The 21,947-nt window shown below is 36.1% G+C and overlaps 1 protein-coding gene across 5 annotated transcripts in view; it reads right to left on the bottom strand.

Moving 5' to 3' along the window:
* MAGI3 (membrane associated guanylate kinase, WW and PDZ domain containing 3) overlaps positions 1–21,947 on the bottom strand; it is a 224,408-nt gene that overhangs the window by 25,094 nt on the left and 177,367 nt on the right. For all 5 annotated transcript variants that reach the window (XM_044749114.2, XM_014837133.3, XM_070487061.1 and 2 more), the window contains exons 7-15: positions 20,651–20,708; positions 16,252–16,346; positions 13,935–14,123; positions 11,161–11,766; positions 9,886–9,917; positions 7,460–7,616; positions 5,285–5,376; positions 3,428–3,620; positions 1,141–1,329 (exon numbers count right to left, since the gene is read on the bottom strand). In XM_044749114.2, coding sequence (XP_044605049.1) covers positions 1,141–1,329; positions 3,428–3,620; positions 5,285–5,376; positions 7,460–7,616; positions 9,886–9,917; positions 11,161–11,766; positions 13,935–14,123; positions 16,252–16,346; positions 20,651–20,708 — 1,611 coding nt within the window. The remainder of the gene's footprint in view (positions 1–1,140; positions 1,330–3,427; positions 3,621–5,284; positions 5,377–7,459; positions 7,617–9,885; positions 9,918–11,160; positions 11,767–13,934; positions 14,124–16,251; positions 16,347–20,650; positions 20,709–21,947) is intronic.

The raw sequence follows: 21,947 nt of genomic DNA, 5'->3' as shown, positions 1-21,947 counted from the left end.
TCACAGCATCAGTGACAGTTCCAGTTCTCAATGTTACCATAGCAACTGCTTTTGGAAAATGGAAACTAGTAACAGTGAGCAGTGACCTGACACTATAGTAATAACTCACCCATGTCAGAGAATCTTCTTCCTTTACACACTTGCATTAATTTTAGAAGGTTTTTGCAAATTGGTTTGGCTCACAACAATTTTCTGAAAGTGTTCTCTCTTTTGACTAAGGTCTTAGTGATGATCTAGTCTAAGAGGATCTCACTACCCATGATATAATCAAATCCACCAGCAAAGGCAAGAGCACACTTTCATGTGGTCAAAGATTTTTATCATTTTGACTTGGGAAAATGAAGTTACCAGACAAGCATGATACATAAAAATCAATTTGCTGGTTCTGATCTTATATTCATTTGGATTTCATAATTATATTTAAAGATGATTATTTCTTAGAAACATCAAGACAAGACAAATATTTAATTTGCCGAATCATAACAGCCCTGAACATACTAGACATAACTCCTCCCTTACGGAGGGAATTAACACATACATTCATCTTTCCGAGATGAGAAAATTCTGTTGACTGGGTGCAGGATATTTAGATTAATTTTTAAAAGTTCTAACAAAATTTTTACCTTTCACTGAAGCATATATGAAAGGTAAGAATGCTTCTTATCATTCAAGGTCACTTGATAGCTGGAATATGGCAATTATCATTAAATAATAGGAAAGGACTATTTAAAACATATTTGGGTCAAGACTTTTCTATTAATCTGTTTTGCTTCTTCTCAACTGCTTCCAGCATTTAATTCATTTCTCCAAATTAAAAAAAAAAAAAACCTATGCCCCCATATTTTAAAAAATTCAGCATTGTCTTCACTACGTCTATTAGGTCACGTCCCTGATATATTGCCACAATATAATCTTGACACAAACTGAGCTAACTAAGACTGAGATGATAGATAAACCTGAAGCCTGGAAGTTTGGGTTCAGATTACCTAAGTTTGACAATAAAGAAAATCTTCATCATTCTTAAAAAGATAAGTCTTTAAGGCAATTTATACATAATTCCTAAATAGTTTCATAAACCCCAGGGAGAGACTCAGAAAACTGAAATTGCAGGGAGGGACAATGGGATACAGTAGCCCTTACCTCCTGGAGGTGGTTTGCTTTTGGAGGTGAGGATGACAAAGCCAAATCCTTCATTTTCTTTTCGTTGCAAGACAACATCATAGGCCTCCTGGGGAGGAGGCCTGGCGGGGATCTCTGCTCGGTTCAGGCGGGGAGATCCATTGTGTGTTGAAATGAAGGCTTGAGAGCTGTCATCCTCAAGTTGTTTCTCTATAATAAACATCAATTTTGATATTTCTGGAACATCATAATTTTTGATAACTGACATATTTTTGTGCTAAGCCTCTCACCAGAAAATTTAGTTTCTAATAACAAAGAATAGAAAAGCAGCGCCCCCACACACGCTCCAGACATAATCTGAGTGCAGATAGAGGCAGCATCAGTCTGTCTGACTTCTTAGACACTCTCAAAGTATATAACCGGAAAATACACAATGTTATCTTACTTTAAAGGAAGTTTTTGAAAGCTTCTGTGAAATTTGATAGTAAAAAAATTCTTCTTGAAATCGTTTTAATTCCAGCAAAGTTTTTAACCTTGACTAGTAACTTTAACAAAAGTAGATAATAAGAAATGATGCAGTAAACTTCCTTTTAAAATCAACTTTAAATATAATTTAATGCAGTGACTGACATCTGTGACGTCTGGGAGGTCACTGCATCCGGACAGGCTGCTGCCCATTATAGGTTGAGAACAGTTTGCCATCTACACAGGATGTGTCCTATACAATGTGTTTACAACTTCAGTCTCCTGAGTGATGACAGCAGATGAGTTAACCATTAGCCGAAGTCCCCGCCCCAGTATATAACAAGTTGTCCACATGAATAGCAAACTCTCCTAGGCATAGACTGGGTCATATGGCATTCCCAGAAACGGGGCAGTTAACCTACACCTTTTTCTCCTATTCAAGGATAACATTAGAACTTGAGGAAAAATGACACAGTCATAATTGATTTTTTTAAAAAGGCAAATTTTGTGCTATAATTTGATACAAACCATCATTAACAACCACAACATACTGCCATCAAGAAATATGCATATATAAGGTAACTTTATATAAGGTACATATATAAGGCGCAAAATCCATATGATTCTGAGACTATGTTTTAGAATCTCAAAAAGTGCCACCAACATCCAATCACTAATGAAAAATAAAGGATTTCTGTTGGTATCATGCACGGTTAGAATGAAATGGCTAAATGCCTCCAAAATATCAAACTACTAGGAAACTTCTTCATGATCTTTTCCGGGAGACAGCCAACCTCTAAGTTGTATAAGATCACATTTTTTACTGTATGTGGTTATGTTCTGACTCCAGCACAACCAAACAGAGGCATTAAAATGGTATGCATCTTTAAATGCCTGCTGTTTACAAAGAGAGGCAGGTTACTTTGGATGCTCCAATCAAAAACACAGTGCCTCCTTTCAAGAGTAATACAAATATTCCTCAAGTCAACAACATTTACTGATGTCCACGCCGTGCCAGGCAGGCACTCTTCTAAATGCTGGGGATATAGTGGATAATGAAATGGATAAATACCCCAACTTTCATGAGGCTCACATTCTTGTGCTATAGGGTTGTCTTTTTAAAATTTTAAAGTGGCAATAATTCACTTCTAAAAATTCCTATTTAATATTCCCAAAGCTATTGATGAGAAAAATGTAAGAGAGAATCATATCCTAGTGTAATGGTTTAGACCCCGGGCTCTGTAATTAAACTGCCTATTTTAATCCTGGCTCTACTACTTACCAGCAGTGTGTCTCAATCTTTCTGTGAGTAATTGTAAAACTAGGTAATGACAATATTTACATCATGGTTTTGTAAAGATTAAGTAAAAGAATACATATGTCCGGGACATAGTAAGCACTCAATAAACACTAAATCATACTAAAACTTCTCAAGTAGAAACATTCTGTCCTCTTTGAATATTTGGGATTCCATCATGATCCAAAAATCTTTTGAAATTCAGCTAATGGAATATCTTGGTATGACTAAATGTGTATTTGTTTTTAAGAAAATAGATTTAACCTGATACTCCCATCTACAACAACACAGTGGGAAAATGTATCAATATATTAATATAATCTTAATATAGAGGCCCAAAACTTATTTCTCTTTTTTTGATAGTAGTATTATTTCTGGATCCTTTTGACCTTACATGGCCTTCCACACTGAGGCCATGGATCACACCAAATGGGTTATCTCATACACTATTAAACATAATAAACTAACCTGCAAAACCACATAGAAAATGGACTAAGTCTCTTTGTTTCTTTTTTAACTTATCAGAGGAGGAAGAGGTTCACATACCCCCATAGAAGATCTTTCTTCTGACAGTTAATAGCACGTGGCCATTTCGAGCAGCAGTGGTCATCAGGTCTAAGACTTGTTTGTGCGATTTCCCTTTAACAGGAATCCCATCAATGCACATCAGTTCATCAGCAGCCCGGAGCCGACCATCCTTCTCAGCTGCACCCAGAGGAATGATGGCCCCAATATATATCTGACAAGGCAACAAAGTGGAGGCTGGTCTACACAGTCTACTGAGACCTAGGGAGATCCTTAACTACTAAGTTAAGGACTTCCTGACCCAGTACCGTACAAACCAACAGATTTTTGCAGTTTAACCATGAAAAGAGTCATATTTTAGAAAGGTGATATCTTAGAAAGTGGCCATTTTCCAAAATGGCACTTCCAGTGACCGCACTATGTAATCCCTTCTAGATTCTCTGGGGCGAGTACAAAGAAGACAGATAATACAAAGTTGTCCAGAAACTTAAAAGTACCAACATCACTTCCATCACTACAGCAAAACAAACACATTAAACTCAGAAGATGCAATTCTGTGGAGTAGCTACTAAAAGTAAAAAAGTCTACTGGATGCCATCAGGAAAGATTCTCTACACATTGTTCACAGCAACTGGGATAATTCTTGTGATACTCCCATCGCACATGGCTATCAGTGCAAGCTCAGTAAATACAATAGAGAAACATTTCTTGTTCCTAAATCTCAAAGCAGTAAATATCTTAGGGGAACAGAGTGGCCTGAGCCTCACTTGGACCTATGGGGATCTAGTTCATTCTGCTTGCCAGCAAGGAGAATCCCGTAATGAGGTAATCCTGAATGTTCGGGCTAGTTTCAGAGTTGCTAAAACCTGCCACTAAGGGAAAAGAAAGGTTTCTTCCAAGTTGTTTGAGAAAAAGTCTTAAAATGTCTAAGTGAAACACTATGAGTATCAATAAAACAGGAAGCAGTAAAACAAAACTATATCTACCACCAAGAACAACCAAGCATCTTCTATTTGTCCCATAGAGGGCGACCTGCCTTATGCTTTACTTGTCTCTGATGAGTGTTTTACCTGCGACCAATATGATGAATTAGAACATAGTAATACTATATAAGTCAAGTGTTCTATTCAGAAATAGAAGGAAGCCTGTCACTTTAAAAGATTATTGTTATTCACCTAACTTCCAAACATGATAATAATGTAGTCTTTCTTGATATCATACAAAAAAATTTAAAAATTCTTTGTCATTCAAACTAAGGGCAAAACTTCAAAATAAAACCCACTACATTTATTCCTTAAACTCACTTTATGTGAGAATTGTGTATAAATAAAATTCTAGATTTTAAATGCTTTCCAAACATAACCCTTATGCTTTCTGGACAGAAACATTAATTATTTTATATTCTTCTAGTTTCACAGGTAACAGATGAAATGGCATGCAAAGTACTGAGCATGAAAACGTCAAACCATTTATAAGATTGGGTGGCATAATACACGCAGGCTCATGTCAGAAGATAGAGTGACTGTGGTAAATTGGACTTTGGGTTTCTTAGAGAAGAAAAATGTCTTAAAATCTGTTTAACGAAGGCAAAGGGAAATAAAATTTAAAATAAGCTTTGAGTACATAGAGAAATAAAGTAACTAATTACTGTCCAATTTACAGCTGATATATTCAGTTTTTACCTAACAGTTTTAGCCTCAGCTACACCAAGTTAACTGACAGACTATGACACTAAGAAGTTCTTCCTCATTTTAATGAAACTGTTAAAGACAACAAAATCTTAAAAAAATCAAACAAAACAAAAACACCAGATACAACACCAAATCATCCCTTAAAGTTTCAACAGAAGCAGCCAAATTCCAAAGGACTTAGACTCACAGGCTGGTCAGGCCCATCTCCTCCCAGCACTCGGAAGCCAAACCCTGACTCCTGTTTCCGAAGAAAAACATCCAAGTCTTTGGTGTTTGGTGCTAAGGAAAACCAGAAAATATAAAAAATAAAATAAATACTTTCATTTATTTTGAAAACATTAAAGTAAAACAAAGTTCAATATTTAGTAGAATAATGTTATAGAGTTCAATAAACTATAACCTCAGAACTTTTTGATACGTGAAAATTTACACAAGAACATGACACCACACATAAAAAATTCAACCATAAATCTTTGTTTTGAGCTCTAAACAAAACTTTGTATCAAGATATATTAGGACTTCCAGGCACTCAATATTACACTGCCAATAACTCCTAATGCTTTCAAATCAATATTATAATACTAAATTCAGAATTATCCAATTTAAGTTTGATATTTGGTACATACAAATTGCCTAAATTAACACTTGGGCAAATCCTAGGAAAAGGGAGCCCATAAAATAACTTAATTCTACTTCTAGGCTAATACATTTGTCTCAGAAAAACATTACATATGAACTGCTTACTTAGCCTAGTTTTGCAAAAGACAAAAAATAAAAGACAATAAATAAAAGCTAACGCCTACTATTAGCCCCATTTTCTTGGGGAAACTAAATAACTTGCCCAGCGTCACACAGCAAGTAAATGGCCGAGCTGAGATTTAAACCCAGCTTGATTTCCAGGGTCCAGGATCTTAACTCACCCCATCCTGCCCCCAAAGGTCAGGTCACAGTCATCAGAATATAATCAGAAAAATCTACTTCAGGACTAAAATTTTATCTCTGGGAAAATATTAATGTTATTTACAAGTAAGAAGTATTTGCTAGAAAAGGAAAAGGAGAAACATGCCACGGAACGATGAAGTATGTCCTATTAAAATCATAGAGCTACAGAGATAAAAAGACTCATGAGCCCAACTCATTAATGTTTTGGGTGAGGCCCAAAGGGACTGAACCATTTATACCAATACTCAGAATGTACCAGGCTATGAATGGGAAGTCTGAAGAGAGGGATTCTCCACAGTCACTCTAATTTAAATTATTTCTTTGCTGCGTTTACACCTGATTTTCATCTTTCTAAATATGGCCTAGGACTATCAAGCTAAAGACTTGCAATTGGTTAAATAAGTATGAAGGCAATTATATATAATACTTCCACCTGGGCACATCTTTTCCAAGGTCGATTTAGATCTAGTTCCCAAAGACAAATTAAAAAAATTATTTCTACTTAATCTGCAATTTTACTCTGGAAAAGATGTATCCTCAGTACGAAAATGCATTTCTGCCTTAAGCACTCTCTCATCATCTCTCAGCCGGACTCCTCCAAGGAGCCCACTCTTTGGATTCCTCCTCGATTGCACACCCTTCCTCAGATTGCACACCCCTCTGATTACCATCCTCCATAATCCTGCCAGGAAAATCTTTCTGCAACACAAGTTCAGCAATATCATCGCTACAGTTAAAACCATTCCGTGGCTCTCTTTCTCACATGACCAACTCCAGCGTCCTCAGAATGGCATAAGCCGCCCTCCACTGCCCGCTCCCACTCGCCCCTCTGGTGTCCCTTGCCAACCACACCCAGCCAAACTGAACTACTTGGAGAACGCAGGTCACACAAGGTCAATGTGCAAATGTTATTTCTTCTTTCTTTCCCTTTTATCTGTCCCATAAACAGCTCTTTGTCTCTGAAGACTTGGTTAAAGCTTAACTTCCTATATGAAGCAGTATCTGACACTTCCTACTACCCACAGTGGTAAAACTGACCATTTTCTACTCTGAATCCCAATTCATCCAGTTCATCCTTCTATTACTGCATCTGTTAGGCTTATTTGTACTTATTTGATTACATATTTGTATTTTCCGTTTAGGTTAATCATCTTTTTTTGGGTGCAAGGCCTATGTAACCTATTTATCTCTGTATTCCCATTACCTCCTCTGGGTGTTGTATAGATAGTAGGCACTTAACACCCAGTTTTGAAAAGAATGAATGAATGAATGTTGAATGTAAATGAAGAAGCCCAGAGTCATACTAAAATGGGAATGAAGGAATAACTTTTCCATATGGTTTTGAAAGATGGGAAAGTTTTAAAAATAATTCAAATTTATTTTGTTGCACACTCTCGTGAAATATTCCACAAGTACTTACGTTTATCTTCATACAAAGTCTTAGATTTCAGGTAGACCTCAGAAGGATCCAGTTTCGGGGATCCTGACCTGATAATGCTGGGTGGAAAAGGCATAGGCTGGGGAATGGGCTCATTTATGGCCTCCAAACTTCCTGAATTTTCCTTTTTATCTGTTTTCTGAAATGGAAAAGGGCCTTACTTAGCATTTTAAAAAACCAGATAGTTGATTAGTTCATAAAACTGTTGTCTGAACCAGGTATATCAACTGATTACGGTTGTGTAGGTGGCCGCATCAAAGCCACAGCATGTTTGCAGTCTTACAGGACTTCACCTTCACAGCTATGTGTATTTGGTTAAAACACGTTTAACTTAAATTAGAAAAAGTTTATAATGATGTCAACTGAAGGGCCTTAATTAGTTCTATGTTTAAGCAATCTTGCCCTTTTCTTCACCACTGAGACACAAATTGACTTTAAGAAGAAAATAAATAGGGACAAGACACAATGCAGTACTTCTAAGTAACACCCGAGGAAGATGCTGAGAGAACACCTTCATAACATTCTTGACAAACCCCCTCCCCACTCACTGAATTTAATTTCCAGCAAAGATGCTGGAGGCAATATTCCTTCTAAGAGGATGGAATAGGAAGTGTTAACTCTAATTTAGGTTATAAAGATGACACTGTGAAAACCCTGCACAGCCAATTCAAATATATTAAGGAAAAATGCGCCATGCCAGGCAATCAGATAAGGGAAAAGAGAGAGCAGATTTTCATATTTTTCCCATTCAGACAGAACTTTCCCAAAAAATATCCAAGTAAAATGACTTCTTTAATAAAATTTTTAAAATGAAATCTAATAAATAGCCTAAGAAAATAAATAATTCTGTTTTGAGAACAGCTTGTTATCCTGAATTACTGTATAGAAGAGGGAGATTATTCTGTGATAAAATAATTAATGCTGACTAGAATGCAGGAGCAGCAGCTTGTCGGGGAGCAGGGAGGGGACTGTCACTACATAGTGTTGTACCAGAGGGGACCCTTCACAGACCCAGACCCAGTCAGATGTCAGGAAGACAAGAGCAGCCTCCTTGCCATTTCCCCACATCTCCTAGGATTCTGTCAGGGCAGGGAGAGGTCATTAGTCATAAGGCATTAGGGTCACCAGGCTGCACTGGCATCCATTGTGAAACAGATACAGTAGCCCAGAAGTTAAAAATGATCACTGGAAGAACCAGAAATGTCGAAAAATACAGTGCAATTTTTAACTGAATAGGCAAAAAGAACTTCTGTTTACACTGGACCTAAGTGGGACAGTCTATAAAAGTGTAGAGTGTTTCCTTCCTTTTGATCCATAAGATGGCAAACTTGCAGAGGATCCTCTTGGTGGGCTAGAACAAATGAATCCATCTTATATCTGACGGTCTTTCTTTTAATAACCTATGGTTTATGGTTGGAAGCCCATCTCTGAATTGTGAGATGACAGACCCCAAATCAAGAAACTAGAATTAAATTAGGATTTTATATCCATAGCCACATAATTGTACTATATAACTACTTATATAGTATAAGTATAGTACTTATATAGCATAGTACAGTATAAGTATAGTACTTACATAGTATAGTACTTATATAGCATAGTACAGTATAAGTATAGTACTTACATAGTATAGTACTTATATAGCATAGTACAGTATAAGTATAGTACTTACATAGTATAGTACTTATATAGCATAGTACAGTATAAGTATAGTACTTACATAGCATAGTACTTATATAGCATAGTACAGTATAAGTATAGTACTTATATAGTATACAAGTACTTATATAGTGCAATTATGTACTTACATAGTCCTTAAATAGGCTACTCAATTATTCCAAAAAATGCCAAAGAACACTGTTTCCAGTCTGACAGCCTAACCACTGTGATAGCAAGCAAATTGAGCACAGAAGGCCACAATGACTCTAGAAAGTCCTGTTTGGTCCTAAATGTAAGAAGGTTATCTAAATGTGGGTATTTACAGTCCCGTGAAATTATGTGAAGCTGCCATGTCTTCTCTTTGGGCATCAGGGAGAGGATGTAACAGTTTACCATCTTCCCTTAACTTCAGCTACTTCTTATCTTGCTCCTCTGAAACACGAAGAAAGCAAAAGGACCCCTAAATAGGCACTTCAATGTGCCCACATTTTACTATGTAGAGAACAGCATTATTGGTAGTATGGGCCTCGAGTAATAGAAATACCTAACCAGGAAAGCAGCCTCCTCTCTGGGCGGCTCTTTCTAACTCACAGGCTTCCCTAGAGTTTCTGATACGAGCCGAGGGCAGTGCGCCTCCTGCCTTCTCCCAGTCGGCAATCACCACCACAGAGGGCTGCTCTCACAGAGGGCAACACGGCATCACTCTCGCTGTGCTGGGAAGGAGCATTTGAGGACCACTGCATACTCACCATTTTGGCAGTTTTAGTTGGTGAAGGAGGACCTTAAAAAAAATGAGCCAAATTTTAAAAACAGAGGTAGCATTCCCAGATCACAAATATTGCTAACATTTATGATAAAACTAGCTTCAACTTTTAGTAGGCTAGTAAATTCTATATCCAACACCTCCTATGTGCCATGCTTTATACATATGTTATCTCATTTCATTTCTATGACAATCCTAAGGCATAATTGTTACTACTGTTTTATAGATAAGGTAAACTAAGATTCAAATAGATTAACATTACTTCCTTACACCATAGAACCAAAGGGTAGCAAGGCAGGAAACTATCACACCTCTCTGGCACCAAACCCTGGTCTCTTTCTCGTATTTGTCGGAACCCTGGATGATCTCCAGCACTCACAAAGAGATTTCCACCTGACCCGGAGCACATTCTACCACGTCACCCAGAGAAGAAACAAAAACAGTTCAAAGAAATAAGAATAATGAAAAATGCCCCAAGGAAGTTACACTGCTCATTTGCCTCAAAAATGAAAACTAAAAGCCAGAGAGTTAAGTGTGAAGGGCTAAATTTTATTTTTTAAAATACTAGCCACTCACAGGTATAAATTTAAGAAAGCCCATTAAAACACAACTTGGTGATTAGTCCTTGGAACTGGATTTACGTCTGGGAGCCGTTCAAGTCAGCTGATGACCTTGGAAAGTAAAAATTATACTTCTCTCACAAGAGTACTGTGGGGTTTAATTAACATTTATGAACAGATACTAAAGCTTAAGATGAAAGCTTTATGAGCACAAGTTATCAGGATTGCTCTCACAGAACAGATTCACACACCGTCCAACATCATTCTGCTTCTTCACAGAGACGCCAGCTCTTTCAAAGAATCTTTGGTACATTACAGAGGCCCAGAGGAAGTACCACTGGTTCAAAGGGTCAATTTCTATTATTGTCATCAACAGAGAAAATGAAATTAAGAGGATATATTTCATTTGAAGTAGCACAATGCTGTGACTCTCACTAATCATTAAAGCCATAAATCAGATTTTAAAAAGAATATAGAGGGAGAGAAACCCATAACAGACACAAATGAAACCACTAAAAACTGAAAAAACTGCCGCAAAAGATACTGCTTACGGAAGCGGTCAGACAGAACCTTCAGGAAAATGCACACTAACTACTACTTAAGTCTGCTAGGAAAGAGACATTCTGACCTGTAAGGAAGGACAATTAGCAGACAAAAATGCACGAGCAATGCAGATCTTTCCTTGTTGTACTTTTACTTACCTCCTCTTAAGATAAGCAATGGTACATCTGCACCTACTGGAAACTGCTTTAGCACCTCCACCACTTGGAGATGTGTTAAATTCTGCACATTCTGATGGTAAATTTCCTTAATTATATCCCCCTTCTGTAGGCCTTGACACCACTGACTATCCAATATCATTTTCACCTTCTGTCCAGTTGGGCTGTCAGCAATTGCAAACCCAAAGCCTTTAGGGCCCTTAATCAGAGGGATAGTCACTAGTTCAGGCTGGGAGCTGCCTGATGATGCCATGGATGCTCTCTGCTCACTCGGATCTGATAGTCCATTGAGACGATCACCAATCAAGGTGTGTCCTGATTTTCCATTCTGGTCCAGAACCATTGCTCCTGACTTAAAATCCTGAGTATTCATGCAAGTCTCTCCCTTGGTTAATGACTGTCCGTTAATGACAGGAGTAGCAGCAACAATGTCCACAACAGGATCTTCATTTTCATCAGGAAGAGGATAACCACGACACAAAGTGAGGTTTACATACTGATTGACAGGTACCAATTGAAACATCTGGACAACATCTGCATGAGTGTGACCAAGGACACAGTTGCCATTGATGTCTACAATAACATCACCTGGTAAAACAAAACCATATTAAAAATATTAAAAACACCAAATAAGTTAATTTTTTGTTGGGTGCAGGCAAAAATACCTTAAATTTTGCATCTAAATATGAATTCTGCAAACCTCTTACTGTTCACTAACTGCTGAAAAAATAGATTTCAAACACAGATATGGCATTTTCCCTTTTGTGATTCCTCTCTAAAAAGAATATACAAATACATAAAATCATAATTATGATTGTGGCAGAGAGTTATGACCTCAAGCTCAAGTGAATTATTTAAAAAATAAGTGCAAATTCACATTATCATTGTTAGTATATCCTCTAAGTGGCCTAAGTGGCCATACAAAGCTAGGGACATTGTAGCAGGTATTCAGTAAACAGATGAGGAGCAAATACCTCCACAGGCTACTTGTACAAAAAGGCAATCTTTAAATACCACCTTATTTCTTGATTTTAAGAAGCCATTGATTACAATGTACTTAAAATTCATTCTAGTTTGAAAAATGTAGGGCTGAAGATAAGAATAATGTTAAGTTATGAGTGTATTTTCTTTTAGCATTCTTCTTTTTGTAGAGATTTTCAATTTATTGTAATTCAGATTTCAAAAGGAGAAACAAGCAACAAAAAATTCAACACAGGCTAGGAACATATTATTTAAGACATTGAAAAGTCAGCTAAATTAATCCTTGTAAAAGCTGATTTTGTTTTTCTGATTTTACATTATGGCCACTTTGGGTGCAGAATCATTACCACTTGACATTCATCAGTTGTGTATTTTTTTTAATGCGTCTTAACTTTTTAAATTTGTCCTCTGACGTCTCATCCATTTGCTGCTTTTATTTGAATATGATTATTTAAAAGGTTATTGCCAAATAAAGGTGCTTTAATTTGTTCTGATTGCATGTAGGCTGCAAAAAATCAACATGAATGGTATTTAAAAACAAATGTTAGTCTGTGGAAATTTGTTTCATGATCTAAGAAGATACAAAATTAGACTAATTAGAAAGTTTTGACATTTCCTCCCCGGTTAAAGTTCCCAGAATTTTCATGGCAGTATTCTATTGCTATGCAAATTAGATAAGAGTTTTAGACGAATCTGAATCTATATTAGAAATCCTGACAGCATATACAATAGCTACAAAATGTGTTTCATGGACAAAATATTTAAAAAGTCGAAATTGAGAACTTTTGAAAATAAGTTGCTATCTGCCATCAAAAGTACTACGACAGTTGAATCGTCCAAATGAGGGACATATTTACATGGTACGTGAAATAACAGAGGATTAGAAAAGTCTAGCAAACAGTGCAAGAAGCAACCTCAGTGGAATATTAAAATCTTTCTGGAAAAAAGTGCTTAAACCTCCCCCATAATCAATAACGATTCTAGAACATCCTCTAACCCCTACAGCCAGAAACACTGTCAGCCATATAAAAATATCTAACAATTGCCAAGTAAAGACTTTGGGGAAACTATACAAAAGACAAAGTTATACAACACTATAAAAACGGTAATATTCATTTCTATAATTATTAACATAGCAGTTTAATTTTACTAACAACCAGTAAGACTAAAGAAGCAAAAACAAAAAAACAACCTCGGGAAAAAGCTGTGAGATATAACAATTTGCTCAGTATCACTATAAACATCACAATGGATCATTTTTCAAAAAAGATTATAGGTAAAAGTTAGTTCCAAAAGTACCCTACATAATCAAAGAAAATCAAACAATCAGATATTTTCTGAGATGGTTAATAAATCTTCAGCTCAGTACAGCCAAAGAGTTATCTCAAAATTATACAAACTATTCAAAAAATTCATAATTTTAACATATTTTCTCAAGTTTCCACTTATTTGTAAAAATGGCCTTTCCTCAAAACTAGTATGTATTTAATTTAGAGGATAAACTATGTTAATACAGGAATCTCCCTCTTCAGTCATATAATTTAGTTCTCTCTCTTTAAATATGTAAATTACATATAAAATATAGACATATATAGTTATCACATATGTAAATATATATGTACTATATATAAACTACATATATAATATATAGTTACTATATATGAATATATATTTCTTGTATATGTTAGAGATATATAATATATATACAAAACCTTTTCACTACAATTTTTGTTATAGTATTACTACTCTTCAAGTAATTCTGAAAAGTTTGTTACCTGGTGCAATTTTCCCATCCTGAGCTGCAGGACCATCCTTCAGCACATTTTTCACTTGCAGGAACTCATCAGGCCTGTCTCCACCAATAATGGTAAAACCAAATCCCATTGTGCTTTTTTTCAACGATGCTCGAAGAAGAACACCTTTAAGCTGGGATGGATCTCGAGTAAAGTGTGATTTTTCCACATCTGTGCCAAAACGAGAAATGGGTTTGAGAACAAAAATAATTAAATGAATACAGCCCTCAAAAACTATCTTTTAGATTGTCTGTATAACAAACCATACAAGAAAGAAAATGAGAGAGAATCTAATGTTATGGAACAGTTAAAATTTAAATTCATAAACGAAATCACTGGAAAAAACTTAGCTAATGAATCATTTCTTCTTTACAGGACTCTTCTATATTATGTGAAAGGTAAAATCACCTACTTTATCTCCTCTTCATTGCCTTGTTTGTACTTACTTTTTCTCACTCCAAAGAATCCTTTATATGAAGTCAAAATGATGTATTTGGGTTGTTTCCATTTTTTGGCTATTATGAATAATGTTGCTATGAACATTCACATACAAGGTTTTGTGCGGGCACATATTTTCACTCCTCTTAGGTATATGCTAAGAGTAGAATTGCAGCAGGTGTCATAAACATACACTAGTAACTATGCTTAACATTTTGAAGAAGTGCCAAACTTCTCCAAAGTGGCTGGGCCATTTTACATTTCCACCAGCAATGTATGAGGCTTCCAATTTCTCCACATCCTTGCCAACACTTGTTATTGTCTGTGTTTTTGGTTATAGCCATTTGAAACTCATTTCTTCTCATGGCTGCCTACCCCTACAACCTCTTCTCTTGTTAGTACCCAACAAATACTCTATGCTCTAGCCATTCCTATCTGCTCTCTGGCCCTTGGACCACCATTTCATGCATCTATGGTTTTATATGTTCTGTTCCTTCTACCTGATACGCCTTCTTCCTCCTCTAAAATTTCTATCTGCCTGATTTAAGTGCCTCCCTGGCACTTTGAGACCCAGTTCAAATGTGTCATCTTCTGCCTTGAAAGTTTCCCTGCCCCCTCAACTGCCTTCACCAAAGCAGAGTTGAGCTCTCCCTCCTTTATGCCACCTTTGTACCTTGTATATCTCTATTAATAACAATGAAGGCTATCAATTATTGGTCACCATGTGCCAGATACCATTGTAAGCACTTTATATGCATTATTTTGCATACTCAGAATCACCTTAAGAGGTTAAGTACTATTATTATTCCTATGTTATAGATGAGGAAATAGAGGCACTAAGAGCTTGTTTAGGGAACTCACCCAAGGTTACAAGCTGGGATTCAAACCTGCTCCACCCCTTGTACATTTAACTTCTCTTCTGGGATGGCACCTGTCATCATATACTGTAACAATTAGTTTCCTATACTAGAATGTGAACTCTTGAGGGCAAGACCTGTCTTACTCCTAATCATTTCTGAATATCATGTGCTAATTAGCAAAGTACTTGGCATATAGTAGGTGCTCAAAAGTATTTGTTGGACTATAAATATTTGCTAAATCAAATGTAAAACTTAGGGGAGGGGATTACGTTTTTGAAGAGTAGTTATAAGAAAGAACTGTTTCTCTCAGGGACAAAAGAAGTGGGACATCTACTCGATTACTATGATATGAGCATATAGACCCCCGGTTATTAATGACAGATGGAGAAGGGAGATGAGATGGAAGGAATGAGCAGAATGTAAGAAATTCCTAGGCACTTTTTTCAAAATACACGGAGCTAGGCTCATCAAAACCTCAGGACCTATATATTTTAAAAATGCTCCCCAAATGATCCTGATATTACTAATACCTCACCATCCCAATTGAGAATCACTGATGTAGGCAAATAATATGGTAGATTTATTTAGTATTTGTTCATAACAGTTAATGAAGAATCCTGAATGGTTACTGACATTAGACTAAACAATTAACTTGGGAGAAGCTCATACTGAACTCGAGGTCTAATACTGGCCTGTCCTTAAACATTAGGAAACAATCCAGTCTTCAAATCAAAACCTAAAACCCATAACAAAGCTATTTAATCCCTTCTCCCAACAATTTCATACTTTTATATAAGCAGCATGAGAAAAATATCAGTATTCTCAAAATGTTCAGATATTTTATTAAAATTAATATGTTTACAAAATATGATTTGCAAAAATTAGACATTCTCTGTTGAATTTCAAAGTCCCAATACTAAAAAGTTCAAACATTTTTATTAGTTCAGTACATAAATCTCACAAGTTATTCTTGGAAGGAAAGATTGAAGAAAAACTTCTACCTGGTTTTGATGACCCAGTATCAGCCTGTCCTAACTGCTTTTTCCTTTTGGCTTCATCCACTGGATTTTCAAACTGGGTTTTCTGGTTAAGGTGACTGTAAAATGTAGAAAAATACACATTTCAGGTTAAGATGAAAGAGATTATTTTTAAGTAGACTATTATACCACTCCATCATCATAGTTTAAAGGACAAATATGTATCATTAGGCTATGGAACACAGAAGCTGAAAGATCACAGTGGAAGGGCTTTTTGGCAACTAAAGGCCCATAGAAGTCAAAGCTGCTGAAGCATTCACTATAGCTGCTTCATAAACGTACCCAATATAGCCAATAACAGTTTTCAAAACTGCAGTCGAAGGCCTCCTATCTAATGCAATCACAACTGTTGGTAACTGATAGGCTAATTTTTTTAAAAGACAGTTAATGGTAGGACGGCTTTAATTTAAGTTTCTCTAAAATGAAGCAGCTGTAGAGACACTTTTAAAGAAATCTGAGTACAGAAGTTTTCTAGAAGTTTACTATTACTTTTCCAACTAACTCACCCATATCAATTTAGCAGCAACTAAGAAAGAGATTTGCTCTTATCAAATTGTATCACAGAGCAACTCTTCCACATTTAAATTTCCTCATAATTATATAATAATTAAATGAATTCTATAATTACAATATAAGTTTAACCAGTATTTCTGATTTGGGAACATTCACAACGGACTCCTGAAAAGCATACAAGACTGTGGGGGAAAGCAGAAGAGCACAGGGAGACTAAGAGGGTAGGAGATCAGCCAATGGTAGTCAATACACTATGCGTGATGGTATGTTTTACAGAGAGAACACAGCATTGGTTATTCTGGAAAGTCAGTTAAGCGGAAGTTGGTTAAGAATGCAACTATTGTACAAGATGTTTAAGACCACAAATAGGTCTAATAGAGAAGCAACAGGAATTATATTCTAGCACTTCCATAGTGCAAATATATTTCAGCCAAATGACATGCATTTTCCAATAGCAACCATTTTAACAAGAAGTGACATTAGTGAATAACAAAAATTAAACATCAAATCATGATAATTTCAGGGGTCAGCCACGTGGCGCAGTGGTTGAGTGCGCATGTTCCACTTTGGCGGCCCATGGTTTGCCAGTTCGGATCCCGGGTGCGGATGTGGCACCGCTTGGCAAGCCATGCTGTGGTAGGCATCCCACATATAAAAAAGTAGAGGGAGATGGGCATGGATGTTAGCTCAGGGCCAGTCTCCCTCAGCAAAAAGAGGAGGATTGGCGGCGGATGTTAGCTCAGGGCTAATCTTCCTCAAAAAAAAAAAAAATCAGGAGAATTTCAGATTAAGATTGTCTTTAGATAGACTGAATATTACAAAACCTACATATAAATAGTCATACAACTTGGCTAATTACTTTGCCATTTGTGAACATTAATGGTGGTGATGGAGGAGGGAGCAGCAGGGGCCAAAAAAAAAAGAAACCTTCACAGCAAAGTATGCTAGCTTTCTCTTTGTCCTTCAGGCTTCTAGTGCAGTATTAATCCTGCAACAGATGTGGTTATTTAGTTTCAGAGCTCTAAATATGGCAAGTTCTATCTGATACTCTTTGGGTTCTGATTTCACTAAAACTCAAGTTGAAGTATGCTTCTGCTTCTTATGATGGGGGGGACCTCATCAACTGAGTTAACTGCTTAAATCTCTGTGAGAATGAAGATCTTCGCTGTTAAATTAGGTACGTTTACTATTGTTATTTACTAGGTACTGACATTTTACAATAAAACAACTAGAAACTGACACTTAGAAAAGAATAAACCTGTTTAGAAAGAACCTTGGCTCACTTTAACGTCATCAGCCAGAATGACCCACTTTGCCACCTAGGCACTAGAACATAAAAAGCAGTAACTTGTATTTATACTCTCTGTAATGTGTGGGAGAAGAGAGTAGAAGTATGCAAATGAGTAATCTTTTTCCTGAAAATTCTCTGAGAAAAGAATGTAAGATTTTAGTAAACAGAGTAATAACATCTGTCACCTTAAGACTACCTAGATTTAAACGCCACCCAAAAGACAAAACAAAAAAGTAAAGACACTCTCCTTTTTACTTACTTACACCCACAACATTATAAAGATGTAACAGACTTTGTTTTCCCTATAACTAGCTATGGGAAGTAAGAGAGGAGAATATTATGGATTATCAGAAAGATTAAACAAGGGTAGCAAACAAGCACAATTAAATATATAATATTTTGATTCTCATCTATATTAAAATTTTTCGTATAAAATATGGATTTTTAAAATTCATCTCAACAAATCATTATTCTTTCACGAAGAGCTGGAGATATTAAAGCAGACATATATGTTGACTTCGCCACCTAAGTGCGTCAGGACATTTAACGCAATACAATAAGACAAAATTTCTAAATATATAAGCATTCTTATGAAAGGCCTGCCACTACATTTTTGGAACAATTTTATTTTCAGAAATAAATTAATCCATTTCAGAATCTCATCCTCTAAAGTAAATACCTACAAAGAAACTGCCATTGCAGTTGGTGTTACTACTACAAGGCTCCTGCCAAGAGCAATCACTGTGCCATCTGGTTTGACAAATTAAGAGAGCCAAAGAGTAGCCATTCAAGTAACAGCTTTTTATCTCCATCAGTAAACTCACTGCAGATTACTATGGTCGAGATTCAAAACCTAACTAATCTGGGAATCAAGCCACACTCCACAGCTCAGCTGACTCCATACTATTGTGCATCTTGAGTACAGCCTGCTCTTTCTTAACCTAATAAATTACCCTCCTATAAAATGAGCTCGTTCTGGGAACAATCATACAAAATCATGTCACTGCTGCTGCTGTTGCTTCTAATTCAGGCTATTTCACCCACCTCCATGACAACTGGGAGCAGGTCACTTCAGGATTTGCCCTAAAGTTGCTTCAATATTATATCTTTGCTTAATGGGAACCAGACCATTTAGCCCAAGATTTTACAACAGGCAAATAACTTTCACCTTTTGACCATGTATTCAAATTCACTTGGAATAAACAATGAGAAAATGAGAATCATTATCTCAGAAATATTCAGCAGTGTCAATGGCAAATAATAGTCAATTGAAGCCCAATTTAAATAGACTAAACTACAAAGGAAAAAAAAAGTCCCATAAAACCTTTTCAGTTGGCCTTCAAATATTCCTTTGACTTGAAAACTGGTTTCTTCATTTCTTTATTTTAACTAAATAAGCTTTAGAAAAAAATAACAAAAGAGCTGCTGTATACTTTTCACATCACAGTATGATGAAAATATTAAATAACACAATGGAAATAAAATCAGCATAGCCTTTCAATGGAACCAAAATATTGACACTGTGAAGTTATATACCTAAGGGTCAAACTACCTGAGGTGTTTTCTTAGGGTACAGTTAGATTTTTAAGAAATCATTCCAAAAATCTCCCCAACCACAATGACTCAAGTAACAACCTACACATTACAATAAAGACTAGAGTTACAACAGGACTCAGACTTATTTACTTCATGCAAACAAGTGATGAAAAATAAATAAGCAATCACAAAACTAGAAGATTCTCCTGTTTGCTATTTTTCTAGATAATAATACCATTTTTCCTTCACCATCTAGGCAGTAGATTCAGACTCCTAGTTTCCAGGTAAACAGTAACGTTTCTGATGCAATTATTTGCCTAGTACTATATGCCTGAGGTCAAAATTCTATCGATGGCATCCAGAAAGAAAGCAATCCCAATGGTCATAACCATGTAGCAATGAGATAAATGAAGAAAATGGAAAGAAAAATTAGATGTTGACGTTATCCTAATTTCTCTGGCTAACATAGGCAGATGTTTGGTGCTCCACTCCAACATATACGTATGTTTAAATTTAACCATAACAGCTGTGTAAGAAGCAACTTTCACCTTCAAAAAGAATACTAAGTTTTCCTTGATTAAGTCCTCAAGTGAGAGAACACTTTCAATCATATACCTCAAAACTGTGGATCATTCTGGTACACTGCGCTTAAAGGTCTTTCACTGCTTTCAGAACCACACAGCTGTAGTGCTGGAAGTGATCTTAACAGTTCATCTAGTGCAGTGCCCTCATTTCACAGTTTTCTTTCTACTCTGTTTCTCTTCAGAAGCTGGAGTAGTAATGATAACATCTCCAGCTACTAATCACCTGGGCAACTTCTAACTCCATATTTACTTCAAAGCCGACTTCCAGGGAGCCCAGAGCCAGTGAAGTAAATGTTCACTGTCCCTATCTTCTCATTCCCCTAGAGGAGAACCCTGAAAGCTGGACTGCAGAAGCCTTACTGCGCTGTGCAGTATTCCCCGAAGCTGTATAATGAAAGGAAAAGATTTGGGAGAATACTAACTGAGGTAAGAAACTTACTCAACATAGTATGTCCCATACTGAGGATCTTCTATTTTCTCCCAGCCATAAGGAAGTTCTGTAAATAAAAAAAGAAAAAAAGAATTGAGTAAAATGCCAAATGCAAAACCAAAAGAAAAGAATTCACCAACAAGTGAATTTAAGTGTCTTTTATTTCATTATACTAATATCTGGGAGACAAACAGAAAGCTGAGGGCTCACTTTCAAAGAACAAATACAGTTTGCATCTGAGTGGCTTCTTCAACAGCCAGTGAGTGCCTCAGCAAGTAATCAGAAGCCCAGAACAAAAGATGACATTAAACTCAAAAGTGCTTATCTGAATCACAAGCCATAAAAATGCTAATTATCTTAAAAGTCATTTGGTATATTTTTTTCACTTAAAAAGCTGGATAATACTGACATGAGACACTCTTACCCAGTAGTCCAACACAAGCAGCAGCTGCTTGATAAATTTTTCACCATGATACATAAGATTTCTGTTATTTCTCCCATCACATTCTGACCCACTTCTCCCCAAAGGAAAGTCAACCTTGGATTTTGGCCATTTCAAGTGGGTAACCAAGATTTGCTTAAAACTTAAGAAAGTACCTACTTTCCCTGGCATTAACTTGATCTGAGCATCTGAAGGAAAATTTATCTAACTACCACAGTGCCTAGTATAAAATCTGTATTTGTGTATGGTAACAAAGAAATATCTCATGTAGGATTACTATATATTATTTATTCCAAGTAACTGACAATAAAATATAAACAGAAGAACTGAAGGTAGTTGAATTTCTGATAGTTAAAAAAAAAATTCTGGTCTTTCCAACATAAACTGACACTGTCAAGAAAGAATTCTCTTTTCCCTCTACTCTATTTTCCAAGGTAAGACTCCTGAAGAATCATTTTATTAGTCAGACGCGGATTAAGTTGGCAGGAATGTTCCTAGCAGGTGGTTTGAGTGCTATCAATTATACATAGGAACCCAACAAGAAGGAATTTTTTAAAAACCCACAGTTGTACAGTATGATGACCCACACTTTTACTTTCAATTTCTTTTAGAGTATTTTTCTGCTATGCTGAAACACACAGACATGCACAGACACACACACACACGACGCATCCTAGACAGTTAAAAGGCTTAGAAGATATCAGAAGGTTTATTAATTTTATACCATTTAGCTGCAATTATGATGTATTGACTTTGTAAGTAAAAATTCCATTATAATGAATCTGATAAGCTATACAAACTACTATGCTCTAAAAAACATTATTATTCCACATTCAGAATAAAAGGAGAGAATAGAATGACCAG

This window comes from Equus asinus, chromosome 16 (genome assembly GCF_041296235.1).
Source record: "Equus asinus isolate D_3611 breed Donkey chromosome 16, EquAss-T2T_v2, whole genome shotgun sequence".
In the NCBI taxonomy this organism is placed as follows: Eukaryota; Metazoa; Chordata; class Mammalia; order Perissodactyla; family Equidae; genus Equus; species Equus asinus.
Note: the sequence above shows the minus strand (reverse complement) of the source record. Positions and strands in the feature narration are given on the sequence as shown.